Below are 13012 nucleotides of genomic sequence, written 5' to 3'. Positions count from 1 at the left end.
TATTAGCTCTCCTCGCCAAAGGCCATTTGTGCTTTGATATTCTTTTATCATTTATTGCCTGTCTGTTAACTTATCAGAATTTAATCTTCTCTTTAAGAACTACTGAACAGAATGCAACCAAATCTTGCATGTATGCTCCCTTTGATTCTTCAACAAATATGGCTTCCAAAGCCTTTTGTAATTTTAGATTGGCTGATCTTGTGAAAATTACATTCTCAAGAAAAGCTGAAACAATTGAACCAAAACTTGACAGATATATTCCAGTGTAGTTTTATGTTAGTGCCAATTGGTAATTGGAAAGGACAAAGTTATCATGAGACACTTGGAATAACCTTTCATTTACTTTAAAGGGGCATTAGCGACAAAATACTATGGATTCATTTATTTTCGTGGGTACCGATTTTCTTGGATTAAAGAATACTTACATTTTTGTGGATATATAGTTTTGTGGTTTTGCAGAAGTCTGTATACAAGCCTAAAGAAAATTTGTAAATCATTGAACATTTAAATTCCTGGTTCACCTATACCCACAAAATCCACAAAAGTTGGTATCCAATGAATTATGATGAATCCAAAAAATAAAAAAATTAAGATATGATTCTTTTTGTTCAATGTCTACCATGTCTGATGAAAGTGAAATAGTAAAAAAATAATTGTTTTTAGAAGACAGTTTGGTTCAATTTTGTCAAAATAAGCTAAGAGACAACCCTGATGAATTATTCCCTTAGAAGTAAAATAATTAGACCTCATGGCATCTGTTTTCATGTGAACTTCAATTTAACCCTTTAGAGATGTTTTATCCTTGTTTCACTTTCAATGTTGATATTCTTTTCCTTTTAAAAACTGAACACGCCAATCTCATGCATAACTTATGCATGAGTTTGGCGTGTTCAGTTTTTTTTCACTTTCAATGTTGATATTCTTTTCCTTTTAAAAACTGAACACGCCAATCTCATGCATAACTTATGCATGAGTTTGGCGTGTTCAGTTTTTAAAAGGAAAAGAATATCAACATTGAAAGTGAAACAAGGATAAACCATTTTATATACTGATTCCATTCATAAAAACACATTCTTATACAAGTAAAAACAAGGATTAACATAAAATTTGTAACCGATAATATGAAATCAAACAGACCTAGAAAAAGCCAATAGCATGCGTTTTCTATTTATTTATATCTATGTTTATGTTTATATGGGGTTATATGATGGTCAGTTTTGGAGGTCACCACAATGGTTAATTAGATGGCGTCTAGACTAAATACACATGGAATGTTGATAAATATTATCAAACCTTTGCATTGTAAATTGATTATTTTAGACATAAATCAAATACATATTTGAGTATGTTATAAATCAAATATGAGAATTTGAGTCAATTCGGTGAACATGAATTTGACAGCTAGTGCCTTTTTTGAAGAACAGAGGAAGTGTAATGGGGAAAAAACATATATAAATGTTCCTTAGAAGGCACTTACCAAGTGTTATTGCTAAATTTCAATATGTTGATGTGCCAAAAAGGGTGTCTAATTGGTCTGATTTTCAAAGAAATCATTCCTAAGAACTAATGAATGCACTTACCGTATCAAGTGTTATTACTAAAGTCCAATATGTCTTCATGTGTCAAACTCCGACCCGTTGATAATGGTTTCTCTATTTAGTAACATTAGAATGTTGGGCTTCAAACAGAGTTTGTAAGTCTAGAATTGATTTTCTTAATGAAACATATCAAGCCAAGGGAATAATTGCTGCAACTTACTAATGAATTTGAATTATTTGAGATTATATGTTTTTGCAATATTTTATCAAAAACCATAAGTGGCTGCATTTTTAATTCCAAATTTGTTTCTTAGGAAGTTTTTTTTTAAATGAAAAGATATCTTTACTTTCTGTTATCAGAAATATTGAATGCAGTTAACTCTCCTCAAACGATCTAGATCGGTCAAATAGTTGCTTTCTTTACTAGACATCTTTCTTGTCATCAAAATACTAGTAAATGAAATTCAATTTCAAAAGACAACGACCACCATGTTTTTCAGAATGAAAACTCTCTGAAAGGATGAATCTAGCTTTGATGTTATCTTTGTAAATTCACATATATAGCAGCTTGGGATGAAGTTAAACCAAATTGATGCATATTAAATGTTGCTCTCTGTATAATTGTGTGGTATCCTTTCCCCTATTTTACAGTTGTTTGGTATGTACACATTTTGAGCTAACCTGGTTCCTAGGTCATAGTGAGTTATCGTCATCATTTTGCATCTATCATGTGTTTTCTTTTGTGTTGAATAGCGGCAAACATCGCATGTGGCATTATATGCATATAGTTCCCATTGACACTGATTGGACAAATCACATTTCTAAAACTGTTTAATTATAATAAATAATAATAGATAAGCTTTATCTAGATTTGGGAAAGTATACAAACAAAGCATGTTATGTCCTCTTAGAAATGTTACTTGTTTGGTATCGATTTGGATAAGGGGGAGGCTATGGTTTTTTTTGGAAAAAAAAGTTTGTTTCCAGTTTTTGAAGAAAAAAATAATTTGTTTTTGACACTGAGAAAAAAAAATTTGTTTGTTTCACCCTCAGCTGCCACTATATGTAATGCTAAAATTGAAAGAAATAAATTGTTTTCGACTTGTCGCCAAAAAAATAGATTGCCCCCCCCCCCTCCCAGAAAATCAAATGGTTGCTGCCTTACGGTCAAATTTCGGTCCAAATATATATGAAGGTTTTGAAGTTCATATCTTCAAAATTTAAAGGACTTAGAGGAGTTAAATGGGATTAAGAATGATAATAAAAAGACATAATTTTTTATTGCAATCGTATATATCGTATAGGAAATATAGTGAAAGGCAATTTTGAAACAGTTTCCTTGCCTATTTGTTATGCAGAAATGTCGACAACAGCAACTAAATGTTCTTGGAGTCAGTCACATGCCCAATGTCCTTGACCACATTTTCATGGTTCAGTGACTACTTGAAAAAAAAGTTAAGATTTTTTTGTAATGTTAAATTACTATATTTGGTATGTGTGTACCTTGCAAGGTCCTCATGCCCGTCAGACAGTTTTCTCTTGACCTCGACCTCACTTCATGGATCAGTGAACATGGTTAAGTTTTGGTGGTCAAGTCCATATCTCAGATACTTTAAGCAATAGGTCTAGTAATTCGGTGTATATAAGGACTGTAAGGTGTACATGTCCAACTGGCAGGTGTCATCTGACCTTGACCTCATTTTCATGGTTCAGTGGTTATAGATAAGTTTTAGTGTTTGGTCTGTTTTTCTTATACTGTATGCAATAGGTCTTCTATATTTGGTGTATGGAATGATTGAAAGGTGTACATGTCTAGCTGGCAGGTGTTATCTGACCTTGACCTCATTTTCATGGTTCAGCAGTCAAAGTAAAGTTTTTGAGTTTTGGTCTTTTTTCTAATACTAATAGCAATAGGTCAACTATATTTGGTGTATGGAAATATTTTATAATCTATTTGTCAGTCGCACAGGTTTTATTTTACCTTGACCTCATTTTCATGGTTCATTGCTCAGTGTTAAGTTTTTGTGTTTTAGGTCTGCTTTTCTTAAACTATATGCAATAGGTCAACTTCATATGTTGTATGGAAGGATTGTTAGCTGTACATGCCTGCCTGGCATGGTTCATCTGACCTTGACCTCATGTTCATGGTTCATTGGTCAATGTTTGTTTTCTTGGTTAATTAAGTTTACAGTTGTAAGAAAGCTTTATAATTAGGACTATCAACATAATATCAATCATTAGTAAAGAAGGCGAGACATTTCAGCGTGTGCATTCTTGTTTCAAAAGCTAGTCTAAGATATTGATCAACAACTTGTACGATATTTTAAAATATGCAATTTTCACCATTCTTTGTGTCCATGGTAAATGAAAATAACTATCAATTGCTTGTGTCCTTATCAATTGCTTGTGTCCGAAGTGGGATTATTCCGCATTCACGTTTACAAAAACGTTCAAACCTAAATATCTAAAAAAAAAAAAAAGTAAAATCACAAAAATAGTGAACTCTAAGAAAAATTCAAAACGGAAATTCCCTAATCAGATGCCAAAATCAAAAACTCAAACACGTCAAACGAATGGATAACAACTCATATTCCTGAATTGGTACAGGCATTTTTTTATATAGAAAATGGTGGATGAAACCTTGTTTTATAACTAACTAAACCTATGACTTGTATGACAGCCACATCAAATTCCATTACATTGACAACGAAAGCCAGTGCTGTATAGATTCATGGAATGTAAAAGTTTTCAAATTTCCTGAATATCATTTACTTAATATTGTTATGACAGGTACTTCATCTTGTATGTTGACTTCTAAGTTTCCATAATTTTTTGATCAATTAACGATCTTAACGTTACTTTTTGAAGGTGAGCGTTTTAGTCTCCAATGAGCCTCTAGTTTAATCTGTAATAATTTACATATATGACAAATATTGATATCACTAAAAGATGTAATCGATGTATGCAAGAACCTACGGACTAGACTTTAATTAATAATTAAGACAGCTGTTAAAGAGCATTGATAAAAAAAAATTACCTAAGCAGATATACAGAGTAAAGTTTTTTTTTTGTATTAGGGATGTTATGTATTATGTGTGATGTATTAATGAATATTGAGTTTACAGAATATTGATGGAAAAAATATCTTGGAATGATTTTTTTTCTTCTTAATTTTCAGTTTGAGAGGCGTTTGATTTTCAATTTTCCGAAAGAAAATAGTGTTTCTGTATGTTAAACAAACTGTCGTTGGTACAGTAAATCCATTTGAAGATGAACATGTTGACGATGTCAAAGCAACGCTGATTTCATTAAACTAAGCAAGTCTAAAACATCATACAAATTCACTCATTATATCAGCTCCAATTTATTGTATCTAGTTGCAATGATTTTCAAAAAAATGTCTGACAGTAACACGAGATTGATTGATTGATTGTTGGTTGCTTTACGCGAGAAGTGCTTATCTTATTCCTAGATATTCATAGACGTGAGACAAGGTTATAAGTGTTACACGGTTTTCTTTTTATCTCTTGAGGTTTTCACAAATTTGCATTTATACAAAGTAATGTTTTGACCATTTATAACGCACATTTACTTAAAAAAGAATCTGATCTGCAGTTTCTCGTTGCGCTATTTGGTTTGTTATTGTTATTGTTAGTGACATTGGTGACAAGTTTTGTTTAAATGATTATTATTGTCATCAAACTTTTTACCCAAATTTACTTTGACACTATACAAGTGTGGACACAGATCAGTGTGGATAGTATGACTGGATGTTTTTTTTTACACTTTATTAGTTATTATGTCATAGATAGTCATTAGTGGCCATTTGCTTCTTCTTATAAATAGACAATTTACTTAAGGCACAAAATTACAATGTAATACCACAACGTTCTATTATATTGTATAAAGCCGACATTGGTTTTCCGCATATCTCCCGCATCTATGCTTGATAAACTATATCGTAGAACTGATAGATGCAATGGATTGATCACCATTAACCTGGTAAAGGGAGCTTGGATTGACACGTCTTCTGGATAAAACATTGATGTTTACACTCCGACAACATATTGGCACGAATTCTTCACATGTTTCTTTAAACTTCTTAACCCGGAAGAAGTATATCACGGGGTTTATGGAACTTTTACTAAAAGCTATCCACAGAAATATTGTGTCTCGATTCATCTGGAACAGACCGGTAGTGTTGGACACAATTTGATTGATAGAATAAGGCGAAATACATAGAATCACTAAAACATATAACAACATGATTGTTTTAAAAGTCCGAGTTTTGAATTTGACGTCAACATCAAGTTTTGTTTTCATCGGAATAAGTATAAATCCCAAGGTAGCACTCATTTGAGCTATGTTTAGAGATACCTCCGTATCGGGATGATTGTCAATACGAAATGAATTTGTTCTAACAGTATTTGTTATAGCACTAAAAGCATATCCGGTTAACAAGATGGGAAAAACAAAGCTTAGTGTAAATTTAATAGCTAGAAAGCTGATATCATATGTTTTGTTCGTTACTGCAAGTGAACATTGAGTGTGGTCACTGAATAGCTTGTAGTCACTTAAACCAACAGCAGGTGGTAGTGACGTAACCAACGGTATAGTCCAAACCAATAGTATTAATATTTTGGCAAATTTTGCTGTCAGCTTGTCTCGTCGTTTAACAATTATCATATATCTGTCTCCGCTCATAATAAATAAAATCAAGATGGCAACTGAAGTCAAATACTCCACTAGGAAAGCTTGTATTTTACAAACGACATCACCAAAAATCCACCTTCCATGGATTATTGTGATTAGAGGCAATGGAACGCATACTACCGACATAACAATATCACTAAGAGCCATGCTCGCAAGCAACAGATTAATAGCAGAACGCATCTGGGGTTTTCTGTAAACAATGAAGCACACAACAGCATTCCCCAAAAATCCTGTTAATACTAAAAAGGAGGATATTGTTCCAATTGATATTTTGCTGAATGTCGACAGTATTGGTATTCCAGATGTGTGATGACTGTCGGGTGATAAGCAGAGTGATAACGAAGCAGTCGTCTGGTTTCCATATGTAGTGTTAATACATTCTTGCATTTGAGTAGTATATTTTTGGTAATCCAAGAAATGTGCAAAAGTAATCAACTGAAGAAAAAAACACAAAATAAAATAGTTATTGTTTGAAAAAAAAATTTAATACTTGCATTGAATTCTATTGTAAAAATATGAAATCATTTCTAAATCCTGTAACAAAAAAATATTTTGTTTGATATTACAGAAGCAGCAAATTGGAATAATAAAAACATGATCTGACATAAGACGCAGAAATTATTATCTCTAAGCCGGAGAATAGAATTGATAAACGAAGTCAACATGATACCTGTTCAGTAATTGCTATAGCTACGATAAGTAGGCAAATTAATTACATTCCCGTCGGTTATCTGAGATTCTCCGTTTCAAGTATGACAGTGTCCTTATAGGGATAATTTCAGATGTTAATCATGAAAATAAAGAAGTTAAGGTGGTATGGGAGTCTAAAATAAAAATGATAGAATTTGTTCATACTTTGCCAAAACGTTGTATCTATTGATACATGTTGAAAAATATAATAAAAATGATAGGTCACTGCGCATTTTCTCAAGCTACAGGACGGGACAAAATGACACATTTTGTATGGATTATACAGGAAAAAACACTATTTTGTGATTAGAAACTAAACAAAATGATAGAATTGTTAAATACTTCAGGAAAAGATAGCTTTCAGACACTGCTTTGAGAATATCAAAAGAAAAGATAGGGTCACCGTACGTTTTTTTCCGGCTAAAATACAAAATAGGGAAATTCCATACAGAATCCTTCAGAAAATGCACTTTTTTAGAGTTACCTCCCCTTAAAATGCCAATTTTTAAAAAAGATAAAAACAACCAAAAATAATTAACATTTGCAAAAATATCAATATTTAGAAGTTATATTCTTATAAATTGGTACTTTTAAATGAAAATGTACATTAAACATCTGCATTCCTGCATCAAATTTTGCTAACTTGGTGGAAAATCTGGACCTTTGATTCTCTGTTTTTTACAATCAGAGATGGAGGAAGACACCCATACCACCTTAAGTAGGAATTAATTACCCCTCCGGAGCACATGAGTTCACTCCCGTGTTTTTGTTGGTTCGTGGTCTGTTAGTGGAGGGTAGCGTATCAGAACATCGGATTTTAATGAGATTGGTTCGTGGTGGCCGTGCTCTATCTTTCGTGTATGCTTGGTATAATCAGGGACTTTCGATACTTATAGTTAGTATAGACTGTCCCTGGTCACTAATGTTGTATGATTTATGGTTTGTCTTTGTACCTTTTGGTCGTGTATGGGTTTGTCAGATTTACTTCGACTTGTGGTTTCTGCTCGCCCCTTGGTATCTCCTCATTTAAATTTTAACTATTCTACAGTATACAACACACACTACGACAAATTCTACTAGAGCTCAACATCTTCACTTTTCTGTAAATGCTAGCACAAGCCTTGGTACGCGAAATAAGTCATCTTACATACCACATAATCATTACAATAACGCCAAAAAAAATCAACGTCGAACCGTTTGAAACACGCGAGATTTAATTTAATTTTTAAGCGTTTATTTTTTCTCCACCGTATCAAAATGTAAAACTCTTTCATGCAATGGTCAGCATCTTGGTCTCATGTACCTTCATAATTTACCATAAAGTTAATAAAACATTATGTTTGTGATGTAAAATGAAAGACAAAGAAAAAAGCTCTATGAAATGAAATAAAATTTGTCAGAAATGTTAGTATTTACCTTAACCATCCCATCGTGTTCTCGAACGAGATAAGAGAAATACAAACTCGACCTGGAATAATAAATACCATAAACGTACAGATGGTTTATAATTCAGGCAATTAGAACTATGATTACACCTGTATGATAACCTTTACAAGATATTGATTGACAATCTCCACAGATTTTCCAGATTAAATAAATCGTAATGATTATGACAGTGATATGATGCGCTTCCTTTGTACAATTCTCATTAAGCAGTCGTGTGTTAATAAAGATTGTGACGTTAGTACATTGGTCACGATTCTGCTATTCCTGTTCTAAAAGGTATATAATAATAGATGGAAGGTACCAAGATAAAAACACGAAACGAAGTAGAGGTTCGTGGGCAAACAAGAAAAGGCAACAGCGAACAATCAAACGTCACGATGTTTACCATATTTCCAGTTTTCAGCAATTTTTAATCAAAATCCAAGGTTTTCACCCAAAGTTTTCAACTTCCTGTACTTTGAAGTTCATCAAAGTTTTAAAAAAAAATCATTGTTGTAATAAGATCTGTTGACTTGATTAAAAATTATGTGGGTTGCTATTTTTATTTTTTAGTCACAGCAAATTTCCAGTTTTCAGCGATTTTTCAACAAAAAATCCAAGGTTTTTACCCAAAATAAAAAATTCCATTCGTCCAAACATTCTCGATTTTTTTTTATGTTCAACAGATCACCAGAACCAGCGAGGAAAACTAGAAGAACATTATGATGTTAGTTAGAGGTTTTGTCATATTTTGGCTAGAATGACTGGACTAATAAGAACTCCAATCGTAACGGAGTGAATCGGACGCACCGGAAGGGTAATACTATACTGGTTCTCTTTTGATAGCTGTTGTTTTGCACAATAATAAAAAAAAAGAAAAACGCAACGAATAGTTTGTGTCGAGCATGCGACATTTGTATCAGAAAGCTCGACATAAGGATAATGATTCGGCGGCAGCGGCGTTTTTACATACCTCTCGAAAGCTTTAAAAAATTTCAGAAGGTAGACGACCTGGATCCTTCATACTTTATTTACAGATGCCTAATGGTATCAATCTTCCGTCTGTCATATGACCATTGTCCTTGTCCTCATTTTCATGGTTCAGTGACTACTTGAAAAAAAACGGTAAAGATTTTTAGTATTCTCAATGTCTCTCTTATTTTGAGTAATAGGATAACTGTGTTTGGTATGTTCAAACCTTCAGTGCCCGTCAGACAGATTTCACTTGAACTCGTCCTCATTCATGAATCAGTGAACAAGGTTAAATGTTCGTCGTCAAGTCCTTACCTCAGATGCTGTAAGCAAGATGCCTACTACATTTGGTGTTCAGAATAATTCCAAGGTGTTCATGTCCGACTGGCAGGTAGCATGGTCTGGTATTCTAATAATATAGGCAACTATATTTGGTGTATGGAATGGTTTTAAGGTATATATATGTTTATCTAGAATTATCATCTGACCATGACCTCATTTTTCTTGTTCATTGGACAATCTTGAGTTTTCCTGGTTAAGTTTGTGTCTTGATACTTAAGCAATAGGTCAACTATATTTTAAGCCTGTTGAAATGATTATATCAATACATTGTAAAAACTGACTTGTCTACTATGCAGATCAGAAACGTTTCAAAAATGGTTTAATTACTTCATAAACTAATTTCTTCTTATCTTCTTGATTATGTATTAATATGCAGCGACACACATCAATCTCTGAATTACATGCTATTGACTAAAGACTCACACACACAAACACACACCTACACACCTACCTACACACACACACACACACACACACCAACACACACACACACACACACACACACACACACACACACACACACACACACGGGACAGTGGTGTAACAGCACAACATACGAACATGCTATAAAATGTGTTCACAAGGGTTTAAACTCGTCAGTTCAATACAAACCACAAAAACACCTAGCAAAAACACTTAAGAAAATACTTCAGTTACTGGGAACTAGTTCAAAGTCAATAAAATCTAACAAAAATCACGTCTCTAAGACAAACATAGCAATCTATATATCCAACATCCAATGGACTTAAGGTCGAACCAATTTGCAGTCAGAGAAGAACAAGATATTCCGCAAATGCCAAAACAAACGGTATCACTAGTATTCAAGACCGTGAATGATGTGCAGCAATCTATCAGTGCCATCTTGTTAGGTTTTGTTAACTGATACTAAAACCCATTATTTACTTTAAAAATCTAATTACAGTGTTGAATTGGTTATATTTAAGAAAAATTTAGCACGGATCATGTCTAATTTTACAGGCTCGATAAACAACATATCAATTGAAATTATGAAGTTATTTCCCATAAAGTTAAAATGTGTAAGGGTTTGACAACGAAATAAGTAGTTGATCTATTCCCATCCATCATATTGAATGTTGAAAAGTTTACAGAAAAGTTTACCCATATTTGTTGGTCAATGTAAAATCCGATTGTCATAATGTATTATCATTTAACTCTTAGATCTATATTCATTTAGATGAAACCCTTTCATTGAAAGAGTTAATTGTTAACTCGATGCCGTAAAGCTTGCAAGCTAGTAAAATCTTTACCGAAGAGTACAATTTATTACAATTTATTATACAAGCACGCAACTCTTTGTTAGTTTGAACTGCATTATTGTTTGGTAAACAGTACTGGTGTTCAAATTGTACTACATGACCACTTTAAGTAGAAACAGTACTATGATTTACTATGGTATTATAAATATACAATGTCATTAAACGCGAAAAAGACAAAAAAAATTAGAAGGGTTCCGCGGAACCCAGTGTCTCGCCTACTTTTGCTGTTAATCACACACTCATCAAAAATGATGAAAAAAATCAATAAAATTATTCCTCTCGATACTATCTTTTGATTGTCAGAAGCTTCTGTCCAAGTTTGGTAAAATCCAGGCTAGTTTAATGTAAGAATCTTAAAAATGTTTTAAATACTTTAACTGCAGACTGTATGTAATGTTAACTGGAAGAAAAACTAAGTCCATTTATAAGTAAAATACGGGAAAAATGGAATTTTATTTTTACAAAATTTACATCTGGATACTATCTTCTGATCATAAACAAGCTTCTGGCCAAGTGTCTTACAATTCCAGGACAGTTTAAGAAAGTTATTAAAATTTTAAAAACTTTAACCACAGAGTGAATGTAATGTTTCCTGGCAGAAAAAAACTAAGTCCATTTATAAGTAAAATACGGAAAAAATGGAATTTTATTTTTACAAAATTTTACTTCTGGATACTATCTCCTGATCATAAACAAGCTTCTGTCAAAGTTTCGTACAATTCTAGGATAGTTTAAGAAAGTTATTAAAATTTCAAAAACTTTAACCACAGAGTGAATATTTGTGGACGCCGCCGACGACGACGCCGACGACGACGGAATGTAGAATCGCTATGTCTCGCTTTTTCGACTAAAGTCGAAGGCTCGACAATGAAACAAAGACCTATATAAGAGGGTCATTTAATGGTCAGAATGAAATCTGAAGGTAGAAGGATTCTCATCAATGTCTACAATCCTATACCATTTCTGTAACCAGAGGTGTAAACGTCCCAACAATGTCTGCAATCCTATACCATTTTTGTAACCAGAGGTGCATACTTCCCAGCAATGTCTACAATCCTATACCACTTCTGTAACCAGGGGTAAATACTTTCCATCAATGTCTACAATCCCATACCACTTCTGTAACCAGAGGTGCATACTTCCCATCAATGTCTACAATCCTATATCACTTCTGTAACCAGGGTTGCATACTTCCCATCAATGTCTACAATCCTATACCACTTCTGTAACCAGGGGTGCATACTTCCCATCAATGTCTACAATCCTATACCACTTCTGTAACCAGAGGTGCATACTTCCCATCAATGTCTACAATCCTATACCTCTTCTGTAACCAGGGGTGCATACTTCCCATCAATGTCTACAATCCTATACCACTTCTGTAACCAGAGGTGCATACTTTCCATCAATGTCTACAATCCTATACCACTTCTGTAACCAGGGGTGCATACTTCCCATCAATGTCTACAATCCTATACCATTTCTGTAACCAGGGGTGCATACTTCCCATCAATGTCTACAATCCTATATCACTTCTGTAACCAGAGGTGCATACTTTCCATCAATGTCTACAATCCTATACCACTTCTGTAACCAGGGGTGCATACTTCCCATCAATGTCTACAATCCTATATCACTTCTGTAACCAGAGGTGCATACTTCCCATCAATGTCTACAATCCTATACCATTTCTGTAACCAGAGGTGTATACTTCCCATCAATGTCTACAATCCTATACCATTTCTGTAACCAGGGGTGCATACTTCCCATCAATGTCTACAATCCTATACCACTTCTGTAACCAGAGGTGCATACTTCCCATCAATGTCTACAATCCTATACCACTTCTGTAACCAGAGGTGCATACTTCCCATCAATGTCTACAATCCTATATCACTTCTGTAACCAGAGGTGCATACTTCCCATCAATGTCTACAATCCTATACCACTTCTGTAACCAGAGGTGCATACTTCCCATCAATATCTACAATCCTATACCACTTCTGTAACCAGAGGTGCATACTTCCCATCAATGTCTACAATCCTATACCATTT

At 33.6% G+C, this 13012-nt stretch overlaps 1 protein-coding gene across 1 annotated transcript; it reads right to left on the bottom strand.

Annotated features, from left to right (window-relative positions):
- Positions 1-5340: 5340 nt before the first annotated feature.
- On the bottom strand, positions 5341-8442 carry LOC139492399 (high-affinity lysophosphatidic acid receptor-like). Its single transcript, XM_071280603.1, has 2 exons — positions 8358-8442; positions 5341-6686 (listed from the first exon to the last, which is right to left on the bottom strand). Exons 1-2 carry the CDS (start codon positions 8364-8366, stop codon positions 5493-5495), a joined length of 1203 nt encoding a protein of 400 aa, XP_071136704.1. The 5' UTR covers positions 8367-8442; the 3' UTR covers positions 5341-5492.
- Positions 8443-13012: the final 4570 nt, after the last annotated feature.

Source organism: Mytilus edulis, chromosome 10, assembly GCF_963676685.1.
Source record: "Mytilus edulis chromosome 10, xbMytEdul2.2, whole genome shotgun sequence".
Classification (NCBI taxonomy): domain Eukaryota; kingdom Metazoa; phylum Mollusca; class Bivalvia; order Mytilida; family Mytilidae; genus Mytilus; species Mytilus edulis.
This window is presented reverse-complemented; position numbering and strand designations above follow the sequence as displayed.